Below are 16,907 nucleotides of genomic sequence, written 5' to 3' on the forward strand. Positions count from 1 at the left end.
GCTCTGTTGCACAGAGAAACTCTATTTCAAAAAAATTATATAATATATAAATTATATAACATACAGCATGTATTTTATTATATATTATAAATATACAATTATATACTTCTCATGCAGATGTTCTATTTAATCAATTTAAAATTAATTTATTAATCAAATTAATAATTAATATGTTATTATTTGTTGTTGTATTTGATCATCAGTATCTTATGGGACAGACAGGATTCCACATACTAAAAAATAATGAGAGTCATACTGGAATTCTGAATATGTGGTTTTTTTCTTCAGTGATGCAATTTACAAAAATAAATGACTGATTCTCCAGCTTGGAAAGGAGAATGCCTTTCCTCCATGTCCTGGCCTGCCTTCCCTTCTCTGGCCCCATCCAGGAGCTGGTTTTGGATTTCCCAGCCCACATGTGCCCTTTGCACCATTGGCACAGGTTCAGAAGTCTATCAGGAAAGCTCCATTCACAGCAGGGTGTTGGTACTGAGGTCCACTAACATCCTTCTCTAGATTAAGTCCCATCTTGCAACACTCAGTCTCAGTGTGGGTCTTATTTCACCTCCGTAGGTGTTACCCACTGTGTTTAGTTTCCAAAATGAATCAATGTTCCCATAGCACTTAACATGCTCAATTACACTTTTTTAAAATGGAAATTCGAAATTACATTTATCTCACTCCTTTGTTTGCTTCCAGGACTGTTTCTGGGTGGATAAGCTGTGGTTGGTTTCAAAACACATTTCACAGTGTAATTAGCCTGACTGGAACTGGGGAGAAATCCGTTTTCTCAGAGGTCAAGTTAGACTGTGAAGGTTTCCCTGGGCTAAGAAGTCACATCTATGATGCACTTAAACAAAAGTCAATGATGGTTGTGACTTTTCCTCAGAGGTAAAATTAATTTGTTTCACGACAAGCAAGACATTTCAGTGCTTTCCTGATTCTTCCATGTAAAACCTTTGAAGGTTTTAAAAATATATTATTGGGAGCTGAAGAGATGGCTCAATGGTTTTAAAAGCATTGGTTGCTCTTCCAGCTAGCCTGAGTTCAATTCCCAGCACCCACATGACCATTTCCAACTCCAGTTCCAGGGGATCTGACACCATCACACAGACACACATGCTAGAAAAACACCAATGCACGTATCTTAAAAATAAATCATTAAAAAATGTTTTTAAATGGGACTAGAGAGATGGCTCTGTGGTTGAGAGTTCAAGGTGGGGGCTGGAGAGATGGCTCAGCGGTTAAGAGCACTGACTGCTTCTCCAAAAGGTCCTGAGTTCAATTCCCAGGAACCACAGGGTGGCTCACGACCCTCTGTAATGGGATCCAATGCCCTCTTCGACTGTGTCTGAGGACACCTAACTACAGTGTATAATACTTCTTAAAAAAAAAAAAAAGAGTATTGGGTGCTCTTCCAGAGGACCCCAGTTCAATTTCCAGCAACTACATGGTGAGTCACTTACAACCATCTATAATGTGATCTGATGCCCTCTAAATAGCTACTGTGTAGTCTTATAAGTAAATAAATCCATATATATGTATATATAATTAGCTTTCTATACTACTGCAGACAGCTGGTACGCCAGCTATACTTCCTCTTGCACATGTATCATTGCTAAAAGTCCATGTCCGAATAGGTTGCTGGTTTATTGTTTGGGTGTATAAAGGGAACACAATGGAGGTTAGCAGGAAGGTAGGTTTCATTGGGTCATTTATTCTCTTTGAGGTTTTTGTTTTTTGTTTTTTTTTTTGTTTTGTTTTGTTTTTTGTTTTGTTTGTTTGTTTTTTTTTTTTTTGATGGACTCATCTGTTCCGCAGACCAGTTATTGTTCGTCACTTGGGAAATCAGAGAGACATGCCTCTCATGTCTGTCCTCTTTCACAGGTGAGGACGAGCCTCCAGTTAGCAGGGCTGGGAAGGATGTGGTTTTGCGTCTGCCCACAGACGGGGTAGTTCTGGATGGCCGAGAAAGCACAGACGACCACGCCATTGTCCTTTATGAGTGGACGCTGCAGCAGGGTGACCCGTCGTCAGTGGACATGAAGGTGACTCTTGTTATTCCTGCTAACAGAACTGACGTTTCTAGGAAGTGGTTTTCTGTAATGTCTTTTGTTGTCAGTCCCTAAATGCACATAAACAAGCAGAGTGTGCTTAAAATGGACAAATCATAAAATCGATTATCCTAAAAATGTTTTTTTTCTGTAAACTCCTTTTGGTGCTTGTAAACAGTCTTGATTGTTTGCTTGAAAGCTTGCCAGGGTCTTGCTCCTTCAGCTCAGAGGAAAAGACCTATGCTGTGTTTCAGTAATTTTGGGTTATTTTTTAAGAAAAGGTTTTCTTTTTTCTTAGTATAAGATTTGGGTATTAGACAAGTATGATAGCATGTGCCTGTAATTCTAGTACTTAGTGGGTTGAGGCAGGAGGATCACAAATGCAAGGCCAGTCTAGACTATGTCACCAATTCCTGGCTATGCTGGATTAAAAAATTTGCCTAGAAAGCATGAAAGGAAGGAATATAAAGAGGGAGCCAATAATGATAGAATGAATTCTTTCTTTACATCATCTGGAAGCATTGCACACAGCTTCCAGACTGTGTACATGGACACGGTGCTAAGAAATGAGATGGGCAGCCTAGGGCTGTCCTGATCCCTGCCCTCCAGCAGGCTCTCTTGGTCACAGCTAGATTTGCTGTGGGTGGAAACAAACCATTTGTGACAGGGTGCCTACCGATATCAACCATGAGACAGTTGGAGTCTCTTCTAGAGAGGAACACTTCCAGATTAAGTCTCACACACTTCATCCAGTCCACACCCCTTAGGGAAGTGGTTCTCAACCCCTTTCACGGGGTCACCTCAGACCATTAGAAAACACAGATATGTACATTACTATTCATAACAGGAACAAAATTACAGTTATGATGTTGCCATAAGAAAAGGGGGGGCACTCGCACTTGTTCCTGTGCATTCTCTCTGTCTGTCTGTCTGTCTCTGTCTCTCTCTGTGTCTGTTTCTCTCTGTCTGTCTGTCTCTCTCTCTCTGTCTCTCTCTATCTCTCTGTCTCTGTCTCTCTCTGTGTCTCTGTCTCTTTATCTCTGTCTCTGTCTCTCTTTCTGTCTCTCTGTCTCTCTCTGTCTTTCTGTCTGTCTCTCTCCCTCCCTCCCTTCTTTCCTCTCTCTCTGTCTCTCTGTGTCTCTGTCTCTCTGTGTCTCTCTCTGTCTCTCTGTGTCTCTTTCTCTGTCTATCTCTGTGTCTCTGTCTCTGTCTCTGTCTCTGTCTCTGTCTCTCTCTCTCTCTCTCTCTCTGTAGTTCTGGCTCTGTGCGGCCTTTGGAACTAACACTAATTTATCTCAGTGGCTCCACGCTGCCCCTAAGTACTTTCTGACTCAGGCAGTCCACGAGCTGTTCCAACACAGCACCCTACACCCTGTCAGGCTGCCCGCCCTCACTCACAGCTCTCTTGGCTGGTTGCCACCACGCCAGGCATACACATCCCAATTTCGTGGATGGCCTTGTGCATCCTGCCACCGTACATTCTCTTGAACTCAGTTAAGTCGCCACATGAAAGAACACATCACACAATGTCCTCTGGTCCAATTGATAAGATATAATTTGCCCATCTAGATAACACAAAATCCTGTACACACCCATCTCTTAAGAATAGTCATAACAACCTGTAACTATGCACAGAGAAGAATCTTAACATCCGCCATGTTCTCTTAACTCCTCCTTCCTCACTCACACCTCTCTCCTTTCTAAAACTTTTCTCCCAACCATCTTTCCTCTCGTTCAATGACAGGCCTCGTTCTACCCTGTACCTGCCTTCACCTGCACAATGGCATCAAACTACATTATGAAGTAGCAACGAAATAATTTTATGGTTGGGGGTCACCGGAACATGAAGAATTGTATTAAAGGGTGGCAGCATTAGGAAGGCTGAGGACCCTGCCTTAGAGGATGATGGTGAAAAGCCAGTTTGTACCCGTCTGGAACTACAACAAAAGCATCAGTTGGTCCCACTGCCCTGATCTCAGTATGCTGCTTTTGTTCAGTGACTAAATAACCTTAGGGTTGGACCTGTTCGGAATCATCCTCAGCCTCTCACTCAGAGTCCTTCCTAGAGCACACTGCCCAAGAGTCATTGTTCTCCGCCTAACGATTCCCCAAGCAGAAAGTCACTTTATACAGCATGTCCTAAATTGGTGGTCCTCAGCCTTCCTAACGCTGCCACCCTTTAATACAGTCCCTCATACTGTGGTGACCCTTCCAACCATAAAGGTATCGTGTTGATGCTTCATAACTGTAATTTTGCTTCTGTTAATGAATCATAATATAAATATGTGATACATGGGGTATCTAATATGTGACCCTGATGGGGTCATGACCCACAGGTTGAGAACCTTTGTCCTAGCTTCTTGTTCATCAACTCTGTTACTTAGGTAATCTGTACTTGGCTATATGTATTGGCGCTAGACTTCCCTTTAGAAATGCCGAACGCATCCTTTTTTTTTTTCCTGTATAAAAAACCCTTGTACTGATTTTCAGACCATCTACCTTCTAGCTGAATCTAGATTTTCTTAGAGGTATATTCTTCGTAAAATCTAAAACCCTTAACTAGTTAAATTTCTCATGTATGCTGCGGTTCCTTCTGACCCACTGTTAACACCCTCTTGTGGTCTGAACACTGGTCCCAGTGCCTGTTAACGAAGCCAGCTGCATGAACTGTGTTAGTAGCTGTGTCCTGGTTCACCATGAGTCTTTTGTTAGCAAGGCTTTACCACCTGTTTCATCTTTCCATGTGAGTGCCACCATCACAGCCTGCCCTTTCCTGTGTTTGTGTACATGACTGACTGCCCCCATGCAGGACCTCCTTCCTGTCTGTCTTCTTTGCATTTCAACGTTTTGGTTTAGTTTGTACATCAGAAGTCATTTCTACCTTGGAGTGTCATCTCTCGTTTGTCATTTTGTTTCAAAGTTATTTACATAACCTTACTAAGGAGAAAAGAGGAGCTGGTGGTTCCTTTCGGGGAAGAGGGTAGTATACATGTTCCCGTGTGCCCCTGAGTCCTCTGTGCTAAGCTTTCTTCCCTAAACCTATTTGTACGGCAGGTGCCTCAGCCAGGAACCCTGAAGCTGTCCCACCTGAAGGAAGGAGCCTACGTCTTCCAGCTGACTGTGACTGACTCCGTGGGTCAGAGAAGCTCCGACAATGTATCTGTGACTGTGCTTCCCAGGCTCCGCTCCACGGGAGGTGAGGAGAAAGTCCTTCCATTAAGTCCCCCATGGCTAGCCCAGCCCAGCTGGTCATGGAAGGATGGTGCCAGGGGGATTCACATACTGGGGTCACATTTCTGTCTTCTTTTCAGTGCTTGAAGTTCTTGCTAAAAATGTAATAGCAAACCTGGGTTCTATGTTTAAGACCATTTGGGCCCTACTGGTTAGAGTGTAGAGAACATTCTCAGAGCATAGACCATGAGCTAGGGGTTCCTGTGTGCTGACCTCTTTGACCTTGTTAAGGACAGTGCCTGGCTTTTCTGAGAGAGGATTCGATGTAAAGGTAATATGTGTGTTTGAAGTGTTTATCTGAAGGTTACAGTTGAAACAGTCCAGCCAATGGAATCAGAGGGTAGAATGGTGGTTAAAAGCTGGAGTCATTATGTAGGAAATACTTGTAAACATTCCAATTAAGTAGAAGGAGTAAGGTTTAGTGCATGGTGACTGTGGCGGGTAGTAATATATATCTCAAAATTGCCAAAAGACTGTCTAAATATTCTTACCACAAAAAAAATGAGTAGATAAGGTGATATAGACTGTTTATTGACTTGATCTAGTTAATAATGAATAAACACACAAAAATATACTATACATATATATATATATACATGTATATATACTATATGTACATCAACACATACCCTTAGGTACCATATATCTGTATACTATTATCCATCAATTTAAAATAAAATATGGGGTGCAGAGAGGAAAGGCATGTAATAGGCTAGAAAGGAGATTTAACCATATCAATAGTTTATATAATAAACCACTTAAAAATGTAAGAAAGAAAAATGTGTGGTTAATAACCACAGAGTGACTGAAATATGCAAAGTAGAAAAGCCCTACTCCAGTTTCACAGAAGCCACGTGGTGCTGGTGCACACTCTTAGTCCCAGCACTCGAGAGGCAGAGGCAGGCAAATCTCTTGTGAGTTTGAGACCAGCCTGGTCTACAGAGTGAGTTCCAGAATAGCGAGGGCTACACAGAGAAATCCTGTCTCAACATAAAAAGACAAAACAAAACAGCAACAAAAGAGGAGTCAATGTGGTGCTGTCCCTACCTGAGTACTTACTGGTTCAGTTAGAGAGCATGCTATGAAGTCATGGATGAATAACAAGGATAAACAGTGGCAAACAGGCGAGGCACACACGCACGCGCACACACACACACACACACACACACGGACACACACGGACACACAGGCACATACACACACAGGCACACACACACACAGAGGCACACTGGGGGGCACACACACACACAGGGGCACACACACACACAGGCACACATACACGGGCACACACACACACACAGGGCACACACACAGGCACATACACATACAGGCACACACACATGCACACAGGCACACACACATGGGCACACGGGTACACACACGGGCACACATACACACACACACACGGGCACGCACACACACACACACACACACACGGGCATACACACACACACAGGGGCACACACACATACACATAGGCACACACGCACAAGCACATGGGCACACACACAGGCACACACACACACACACGCTCGCTATAACTGGTTCAGTTGTTTAGTATATTGACCATTCTAACAGCTTTTGAATGCTTGCGGGGAGCCATCTCTGCAGGTAGCATGTTGGTAGCAGGCTGGAGAGAGATCAACATGAGCTGGAACAGTGGTTTCAAATAGGGACAAACCCATCTGATACTGAGGACATTTTAGGGCAGGAAAACAAGACACTTGAACTTCTATTTTTACTCATTTTCAAACTTTTGAAATCTTTCAGCGTGTTTAATAAAGTGTGTGACGCCTTTTATTCTGTGTGTGCACATGCATTCACTCAATGTGTGTGCCTGCACATGCACACTCATGTGTGAAGGTCAGGGGACAGCTTACCGGGAGTTGTTGCTCTCTTTCCAGCATGTGGCTTCCTGGAGTTGACCTCATGTTTTCAAGCTTGGTGACAAGCACCTTTACCCACTGAGCCGTCTTGCAGTCCCCCTTGGGTACAGCGTCTCAGAACACTAGCACATGCAAATTATTTATGAGTAAATTTGAGGTGTGTGTATATTTTGACGCTTAAAACATTTGGAGACCACTATTCCAGAAACAGATAAAGTATAAATGCTGATCTGTCTCTAAAACTACACAAGAAGTAAAGAGAACCCTGCAGTCTGGGATTTTCCTGTCTCTTGAGTAAGATTGCTTAGTGATTAGAGCCCTCATTTCTACTTCCTCCCCCTGGTGGCTGTCGCTGGTTCTACAGGCCTAAGTTTTCAAGGAGACCAGAGCACTGTCTCAGCAGCTCCTACATTATTTCCTTTCTTTACTTTCTCATTTAGGATCAATTGCTCTCCGAATCACCTTGCACCCGGACAGGGTCACTTTCCAGTCTTTTTGTTGATAGCTCTTCAATAAAATAGGTGTTAGATTCCGTTTGTGCATATCAACTCTGCTTGGCTTTTGCTGTTAGTGGGATGTCATGTGATCTGCCAGCCATGCTCCCAAAAGAGCCATTTAGACCATCCTGTCACCATCAAATTGTAGGATTCCATGGATCTGGAGAGATGGCTCAGCAGTTAAGAGCTCTGGCTGCTCTTCCAGAGGGCAGGGGCTCAATTCCCAGCACCCACATGGCGGCTCACAACTGTCTGTAACTCCTGTCCCAAGGGATCCTTTACACTCACACAGATATACATGCAGTCAATTCACCACTACATACAATAAAAGTAAATAAATAAATAAGAAATTGAAGGACTCCTTAAGACCAGCTTCTAGCTGGATGCCTTTCATACCTATCACGCAAGAGTTATCTGGCTTGGCTTGGTCTGTATTATTACATTTATTTTTGCTGGGTATGGTGGTGCACACCTTTAACCCAAGTGCTCAGGAGGTAGAGACTGGCAGATATCTGTGAGTTGGAGGCAAGCCTGATCTACAGAGTAAGTTCCAGGACAGCCCAGGCTTCCCAGGGAAAGCCTATCTTGAAAGACCAAATATATGTGTGTGTGTGTGTGTGTGTGTGTGTGTGTGTGTGTGTGTGTGTGTGACCAAATATGTGAGAGAGAGAGAGTGTGTGTGTGTGTGTGTGTGTGTGTGTGTGCATATTTATGTGTATATATATTCAATTTATATATGTGTGTGTGTGTGTGTGTGTATGTGTGTGTATGTTGTTGAATTCTTATGTGAATTGGTGCTTTGCCTGCATGCATGCCTGTGCAGGGGTTGGATCCCCTGAAACTGGAGTTACATACAGTTGTAAGCTGCCATGTGGATTCTGGTCTTCTGGAAAAAGCCAGTGCTCTTAATCCTTAAGCCATCTATCTCTCCAGGCCCCATCTGATTGTTATTTAGCAAGGTTGACTTGATCAAAAGTAGAGAAAAATGCCTTTCAAGGAAACGTCTGTGGCTCCTGTGAATTACACTGCAGATTGGAAGCTCCTGAAATTCCCAAGAGGGAAAAATACCATGTTGTGGTAAAAACAAAAAAAAAGTGGCAGAACTGGTTCCCACCCTTGTACCCTAGTGGTCTCTAGTTCCAGCTCCAAAGGGCCATTGGAACTAGTGCTAATTCCTCTCAGATTAGTATCTCTCCTGGCTAGTCTCTGCTAGCCTCCAACTCTCTGGTTCCAGCCACTTGGTAAAATCAAGACTCAACAAACTGTACCCCAACAATCAGATTTACATGTTAAATTCTCAATCCACAATACATCCACACAATAAATTTACAACCAGTTGATAAGGATATAAACGGCTCACCTAGAAAAGATATAATTTGCCCATTTAGACAACACAAAATCCTGTACACATCCATCCCTTAAGAACAGTCATAATGGGGTTGGGGATTTAGCTCAGTGGTAGAGCGCTTGCCTAGGAAGCCCAAGGCCCTGGGTTCGGTCCCCAGCTCCGAAAAAAAAAGAACAAAAAAAAAAAAAAAAGAAAAAAAAAGAACAGTCATAACAACTTGTAATATGTGCAGAGAAGAATTTTAACATACACCACCATGTTCTCTCCTCTGCCTCCTTGCTCCAGTCTCCTCTGCCTCTTTAAAATTTTTCTCCCACCCATCCTTCTTGTCCAATGACAAGCCTTGTTCTATCCTGTACCTGCCTTCACCTGCATAATGACATCAACCTACATACCATCATTTCACTAAAATATATTCACGCCACCCAGTAGCTATAGAACGTCCTCTATGATACTAACAGTCTGATTGTCTACTCTTAGGAGTCAACAGCAGAAAGGTAATCTAGTTAAAAAAAAAAAAAGTCTTAGAAAGAAGAAATTTCCTAGTGGTGCCGTGCAGACCTTTAATCCCAGCACTCAGGAGGCAGAGGCAGGCGGATCTCTGTGAGTTTGACATCAGCCTGGTTCACAGAGCTAATTCTGGGATAGCCAAGTCTACATAAGGAAACCCTATCTCAAAAAAAAAAAAATAGTGAACAAGCAAGACTTCAGGACACAGACTACATAACATGGGGCTGCTCCTGAAGCACAGTCATCAATGGTTGGGATAGTGTCAGGTGACCCACCTGAGACTGGGGCCCCCATGATGGATGAACAAGTGAATGGATACCAGAGAAGCGGAGGTCAAAGGAACCAGGACAGCAAAGGTTTGAAGAACACCCTTCAGGCAGAGAGCTCTGGGGCAGCACTGAGAGACCAGTGAGAGTTGACAGAGGGACCCTCTGGCCTGTTGTGCCAGTTCAGTCACATCACTATCCCTGCCACTTCACCCTGCTTGGTGTCCCCTTCCCCTCAGTCATCCTGACCGGGGGTGTTAACTTGCCCTGCATCCCTGTGACCTGAGACTTGTTCACAAACAGGATGCTCCAGTGCTTGCTCGCGATACCATTTCTTCTGTGACAATGGCTGCTGCATTGACATCGCCTTGGCGTGTGATGGCGTGAGGCAGTGTCCAGACGGTTCTGACGAAGACTTCTGTCAAAACTGTGAGTCAGTTACACGGTTTTGTCAGGCAGGGATCTGGAAGGGGTGGCATAGGCAGGTCAGTGTCTGTAAAATATCTCATAACATGCACTTTTGAAAAACTGAAGTGGGGCTGGCAAGATGACTCAGTGAATAAAGGCATTTGCTGAAGCCTAAGGATCCGAGTTCAAGCCCCGGGACCCATGTAGTGGGGAGAGATAATCAGTTCCCACAAGTGTCCTCTAATCTCCACCATGTAGTCTAACACACTTTGAAAAAAAGACTGAAGTACATTAATAGCTGCCTTGTGGTGTGTGTGTGTGTGTGTGTGTGTGTGTGTGTGAAAGAGAGAGAGAGAGAGAGAGAGAGAGAGAGAGAGAGAGTCTTCCGTGTAGCTGACCTCATTAGGGATTGTTTATGACACACTGGGGTAGGGCTGTGGTAAATAAGCCAATAATGTCTGGTGTAAGGAAGGAAGTGGTGAGGGGGGCGTCTCAAAACATAAGGCATAGGAACTGAGTATATAGCTCAGTAGTCTAGTGCTCGCTTAGAGTGCATGAGGTCCTAATTACAACAATTCTGACCCAATTACAACAAAGTAGAGAGACTGGAAAAACAAAAACAAACAGAAATCCATGAATATAATATGGGATGTGACCTTGTCCATGTTAGGAAAGAGGAAAGAACACATTGCCTATTTAGAAATTAAGCAATAGTTTTAGTGGTCTCTGCATGTCTGAGCTGAGGGAGAGAGTAGTCTTAAATATTGCCGGGGGCCAGCCCCAGCATTAGTCTTCTTTCTTTCTCATTCTTCTTGAGGCATTGGAGGGGGAAGAGCGTCGGCAGAGGGTAAGACTGTGTCTTATGAGATATGGGGATAAGACTTTGTCTTACAAGATACTTAGGGTTGCTGTATAATAATAAGTTTACTTATCTACGTCTCAGTTACTATGTTACTGTAGCTGGTTTACTTATCTATGTCTAAGTCACTATGCTCTGCTACTGTAACTGACCTGCCTTCTGTGTTCCTCTGAGGCCAGAAACTGCAGTCTCTGGCACTTAGCACCTCATTCTAAAACAGCAGGAGATAAAGTAGAGGATTACTTGCTGGAGCCTTTTCCCTTTTGTCCCTATGCCTCTTGCTTGTCAGGCTAGGGGGAAGGTTGGAGCAATAAATTTCTATTGAACCAAGAGAAGTGAATAGTGCTTGCCAAAGGAAAAACTTTTACTTAGGCAAATATGCATAAACTTATGTAGGTTCATATATATGTAGGTTCATATATAGATTCCTGAATGCGCATTTATACATTTCTACTCAAAGCAAGTGGGCTCAGCTTACATGCATTCTCACAATTACATTCTTACACACATGCATACATTCTCACACTTACATACTTACACACACATCCATACTTACATATGCATATGGAGCAAAAGACCAAGCACAAGTGCAGAAAGAACTCACTCATTCTGGATGAAAAAAAAATGAGCTCCAATCTTTATTGCATAGAGAAAGAAAAAGCTTCTACCCTTTTAATGCTAAATGAATTAAACCCAAGGTTGTAAAAAGAAAAAAGGGGGGGGGGGGGCTTGTTCCTTTTAATAAGACCAAGTCTGCCTTGTTATTAAGAAATGACCTGTTCTGTCCCATGGTAAGGAGAAGCCTGCCTGCTCCTTCTGCTCTCTACAGCTTCTTCTTTTTTCCTCTTTCCACCTGCATTCTGCACATTGCTCTCTTAGTTTATTATGTAACCTATAGTTTCTAAATTAATCCACTCTGCATTTTCCTTCTAATCTTGCTTTTTCCTCCTGCTCTGATGTCCTAACAATGCTCTTATTCTCAATGCCTTTTCTCTAAGTTCTTCTTGAGTTCAGTTCTGTCTAAAAAGTGTTCTGTCTAAAAACTCCTCCTCAACTCAGTTCTCTCTCAGCTCATTTCTTCTTAGCTCAGCTCTCCTTAGCTCTCTTCAGCTCAGTTCTCCTCTGCTCAGCCCTTCTTAGCTCAGTTCTCCTCAGCTGAGTTCTGACTCTTTGTCCTCAGCACTTAAACATTATTCAGAATACATGATCACATGTTACAAAGTTCATCACAAGTTCACACAAAAAAATCAAATCATAAATTGAAATAGAATTTTACTACAGAATGTTTACATGCATATCCATCAGGAGTAATTATCTGGCTAAACATCCATCACCTGTCACAGCTCCATAGGCTCACTGAAGGTTTAAAACCATAACTAAGTTATTAGTGAAGTTTTGTATAGATAAACCCAGTCGATATTTTATCCTCTGTCCTAGCACCTATAATAAATCATTAGTTCCCTTTTTATGACGTTTGGTTAATTGCTTTACAACCTCTTGGAATGTGCTCTGAGTAGGAGAAAGTCTGGTTACCATCTAAGAGCAATTAACTGGTAACACTTGGGAGACTGGCAGAGTTCTCACTGCAGTTTTAATTACCAGAGAAAGACGTAATAGCAATCCAACTATAAAAGAGCTTAATAATCACCGTTATAATTTTAGGAATTCTTATAGGATCGTAAGACTTACAAAGTCATCTATTTGTTTATATAGCATCACTACAAGACAGTATATCTTCATAGATCTGCAGATATCTGCTCCAAAGGGGGTGCACTATTATTTAATGATTGTTATATGTGTTTAATAACAACAGGAAAAGCATGTAGAACACACACACACACACACACACACGGAAAAAAGAAAGGGAGGGAGGGAGGGAGGGAGGGAAGGAAGGAAGGAAGGAAGGAAAGAAGGAAGAAAGGAAGGGAGGAAGGAAGGAAGGAAGGAAGGAAGGAAGGAAGGAAGGAAGGAAGGAAGGAAGGGAACCCAGCAAGTAACTGAGTTCTTCCACAGTGGCTCTTGACCGCAAGTTGGTGACACACACAGTGGCTACTTCTGCCCAGCCAGGAGCCACAGGATTAAATGAAGGTGAAGGAGACCCCTGGTTGGAGAAATCCCAGAAAGCCACTACCCACAACCAACCAGCTACTGTATCCCACCCAGAGAAGAGGATCCAGCCCACCCAGAAGGCGCCAGAGAGTCAGATCAACCCTGTCCAGCCAGGTAAGGACTCAACATGATCACTCCATGATTAGTCTCTCATTCATCGATGTTAATACGGTTCAAAGTTTTATGTAATGCTTGAAGACCATCAGGAAAATGTGCTCCAAAGACAAAATGATGAAAATTGAAATGAAGAATTTGGCCGAACAAAACAAAACAAAACAAAACAAACAACCCTGACATTTGTACCAATGAGTTTACAATTAAGGAACTCTGGAGCTGTGTGTAAGTGGAAGATCTCTTGTCTTGTGTCCAGAGGCCTTGATTTGAACCCCAGCACCAAGCAGAAGTGAACTGTTGACTAGTGGGAAGTAAAAAGTCTTCCCTTGCTGTCCCTGAGGGATGGGTCCAGGACTGGTGAGAACCAAAGTTCAAAGATGCTCAAGTCCCGTGTATAAAAGTAGCAATACTGGGCTGTGAGACAGCTTGGTGAATACAGGCACTTGCTGCAGATCCTGACAACCTGAGTTCCACACCCAAGGCAGCCTCACTTGGTAGAAGGAGAGAACTGAGTGGTGCAGGTTTTCCTTTGACCTCTACACATAGCCATGGCATACATGCATGCCCGCTCCCTACTTACATACAAAATAAACAACTGTAAGAAAAGTTAATGGCATTATACACATCCTCCTGTACACTGTAAACCACCTCCAAATTACATATCATTCCTTACATAATGTAAGAGCTAAATAAGTAGTTCTTATACTGTATTTTTTAGGGACTAATGACAAGAAAAACAATCTCTGTATGTGTTCAGTGATAGGCACCGTTTTTTATATGTGTGATGAGGGTTAAAGTCAGGGCCTTCTATATGCAAAGCATACTGACCCACTGAAATACACCCTCGGCCTCAGAAACAGGTTTTTAAAGATTATATAGGGCACGTATAAATGTTTGGTTACACAGTGAACGCGTGCCCTGAGCCCCTGGCATTTGGGAGTACAGAGCTCCAGTGTGGCCTGTGTTTGCTCAGCGCCTCATGGCACAAAGGCCAGACTGTCATCAATGTGGCTGCAGCTGCAGGGCCTGTTCTCTGTGTGGTCCAAGCCACTCATTAACAATGCTGTCTTCTTGTAGCTGGAGGAAGGAAATCGGGTTTCCAGGCCTACAGAGTGGTATAAAGGCGAGTTGTGTGCCCGTTTACATAGGCTCCAGTTATTGGCAACTCAAGAACTGGTGGGTTCTGTAACAGATCAGCCAAGTCCTTCGAGGCGTTGAGCTGCACAAAAAAAATTCTGCATACAGGTGTGATGTTCTTCCTCTACTAAATATGCCAACGCCTCAGACCATAGCTCATCTTTGGGGCAACTGTTATATAAAAGGTCTTTGTTTTTAGGACATATATTTACTTATTTTTTTATATAACACTGGGAGTCCAACTCAGAGCCTCATACATAGTAAACGACTCCACCAGCTTTAAGGACATTATTATTTACTTGGAGATTCAAGTCTGATCATTCACTTTTTATTCTTTTTACGAGTTTATTTTTTATTTTTTATTTTTTTACTTTTATGGTAGAAGAGAAAGTTTATTATGGATATGTGGGAAGGCACAGCCAGAGGCAGGAACATCTGGGAGAGTCCAGACCGAGGGGAGACAGGGGAACCAGGTGCAGCAGCCAGGAGGCCAAAGGTACAAAAGGAACTCTTGTTGCTCTTCAGTGCTTATCTCTGGCTGGACTCTGAAGGAGGGCGCTCAGCAGCCACAGCCCACAGGTCTTGGCAATCTGTATCTGTTTTGTGGTGTTTTTCCTTGGAGCCTTGGTCTCCTTGGCTGTAGTTTAGCACATCCTGCAGCCCCTTCCTCACTTGACTTAGTGCATCGTGTCTTCAATATATCGGTGCCTGAGTCACAGGATGTGTCGAATAATGTTTGCCAAATCTTGGGCGCTGTGGTCCTGGGCTTCCTACCTTCTTTGAGGGCTTTCAAGCAGCATGTTGGTGGACATCGTCTTCCTTAGAGAGATCAAAAACCTTCAGGTTCTCCTAGCTCTTTTGTACACTAACCACTGAGGCACAGTGATATTCGTCGGTCCAGGAATATCCTTCCCCCACTTTTAACAATAAGCAAGAATATAAGTTTGAGAACGCTCAGACGGCACCCACAATGCATCCTTGAACAGACATGGGCTTCCTCTCTCCAGTTATCCTTGGTCTGTAATGAGACTGCCCCTTACTCAGCAGCAGGCGCACTGTGTCATGGGTCAGGACACCTCACACTTCATGGGGAAACCTTGTTTGTCATTCTCACCCCTGCTTCCGAACACATAGCCCATGTATTCCTCACTCAGCGGCGGCCGCTGCTTCTGTGACTAGGCGCTTCTCATAGAGAGCGTGAAGCTTGCGTCTATCACCCACCTCTGTGAGGCTCTGACAGCCAGTTGCAGAGAAGGAGACGTTCAGCTCCATCTTGAAATGGCCAGCTTCCTAAAGGTGCCAAGGTCCATCTTCTAAAAAGTAAACAAGGGACTGAAGAGATTAACGAGTGGTCAACTAGAGAACCCAAGTTTGCTTCCCAGTCCGTACACCAGGAGATTTCACAACTGGCCTCTGTGGGCACCCCCATGCATGTCATACACATACCTGAATTAAAAAAATAAATAAACTGTAGTTCTACATTTAATGTGCATCATGTAGAAACCTTTTTCCTACTTCCTGTGGCCTTGAATGTCCCTTTAGCATATGTCTGTTTGCTTTCCATAGACAGTAATTCCTCAGGAAAGAATCAAGAAGAAAAATACGATCTCAAGTCTAAGAGTGACCAAGCACGAGGGGAGCACCCAGCCCCAGAAGCAGGTCAGTGTATCCCTTGGAAGCACACTACTGAGTTGTGAGGCACATGGGACCGCCTGCCTAAGCCTTGGCTAGATGTCAGGTGGAGCCATGAGTATTGCAAGACAGACTGTTTTCCCTCCCAGCCCCAAGCTCCCAGAGTAATGACGCAGACTCACAATTTATTTACAAATACCTAGGCTCGTTCCCTGACTAACTACTAGTTTAAAATAACCCATTTATACTAATCTACTTTCTGCCACGTGGCTGGTTGCCTCTGCTCGGGTATCATGTCTCTGTCTCCCCACATCTTCTCCAGAAACTCCTCCCACTCCTGGCTCTATCTCAGAATTCTTCTGCCTTTCAGACGTCCCATCTTCTATTCTATCCTTTCCCATACGAAGGCCAGAGGCTTTTTAATTGACAGGTGATTTGTCCATACAATGCATAAGATATCCTCTTACACTTGAGAGTTCCTGCTGAAGCAGTCGTCCACTGATCAGAATTGTCTTATCTTCAAGGTCGCAGTGCATCATGGTGCCCGTGACAGCGACCTACTGTCACCAGCTCTTACTTTATCTTTCCCATACACTTCCAGGGATCACAATGTGGGAAAAGTCACACTTGTGACATGGAGGCTAGGAATACAGGCACACCCAGGTATGGTGGCGAACATGTTTAATCTCAGCGCTCAGGAGGCAGAGGCAGGTGGATCAGGAGTTCAAGGCCAGCCTGGTCTACAGAGCTAGTTCCAGGACTGATCAGACACCACAGTTGAAATTCTGGCTCTGGTACTCAACCTAACCAGCCAGATTCTTCCCTCTGTGCCCCGTGACTTTGGGCGAAGGTGACA

At 43.7% G+C, this 16,907-nt stretch overlaps 1 protein-coding gene across 7 annotated transcripts in view; it reads left to right on the forward strand.

Moving 5' to 3' along the window:
- The window catches only part of Lrp11 (LDL receptor related protein 11), a 59,849-nt gene that overhangs the window by 35,973 nt on the left and 6,969 nt on the right, over positions 1–16,907 (forward strand). For 2 of the 7 annotated variants that reach the window (XM_063282919.1, XM_039103574.2), the window contains exons 2-6: positions 1,888–2,048; positions 5,109–5,250; positions 10,096–10,221; positions 13,073–13,282; positions 15,986–16,078. In XM_063282919.1, coding sequence (XP_063138989.1) covers positions 2,043–2,048; positions 5,109–5,250; positions 10,096–10,221; positions 13,073–13,282; positions 15,986–16,078 — 577 coding nt within the window. In that variant the 5' untranslated portion in view covers positions 1,888–2,042. Of the gene's footprint in view, positions 1–1,887; positions 2,049–5,108; positions 5,251–10,095; positions 10,222–13,072; positions 13,283–14,801; positions 14,984–15,985; positions 16,079–16,907 lie in introns of those variants that run through there. The other 5 variants (XM_063282916.1, NM_001106217.2, XM_039103584.2 and 2 more) reach the window with 5 other exon arrangements.

Source organism: Rattus norvegicus, chromosome 1, assembly GCF_036323735.1.
Source record: "Rattus norvegicus strain BN/NHsdMcwi chromosome 1, GRCr8, whole genome shotgun sequence".
In the NCBI taxonomy this organism is placed as follows: Eukaryota; Metazoa; Chordata; class Mammalia; order Rodentia; family Muridae; genus Rattus; species Rattus norvegicus.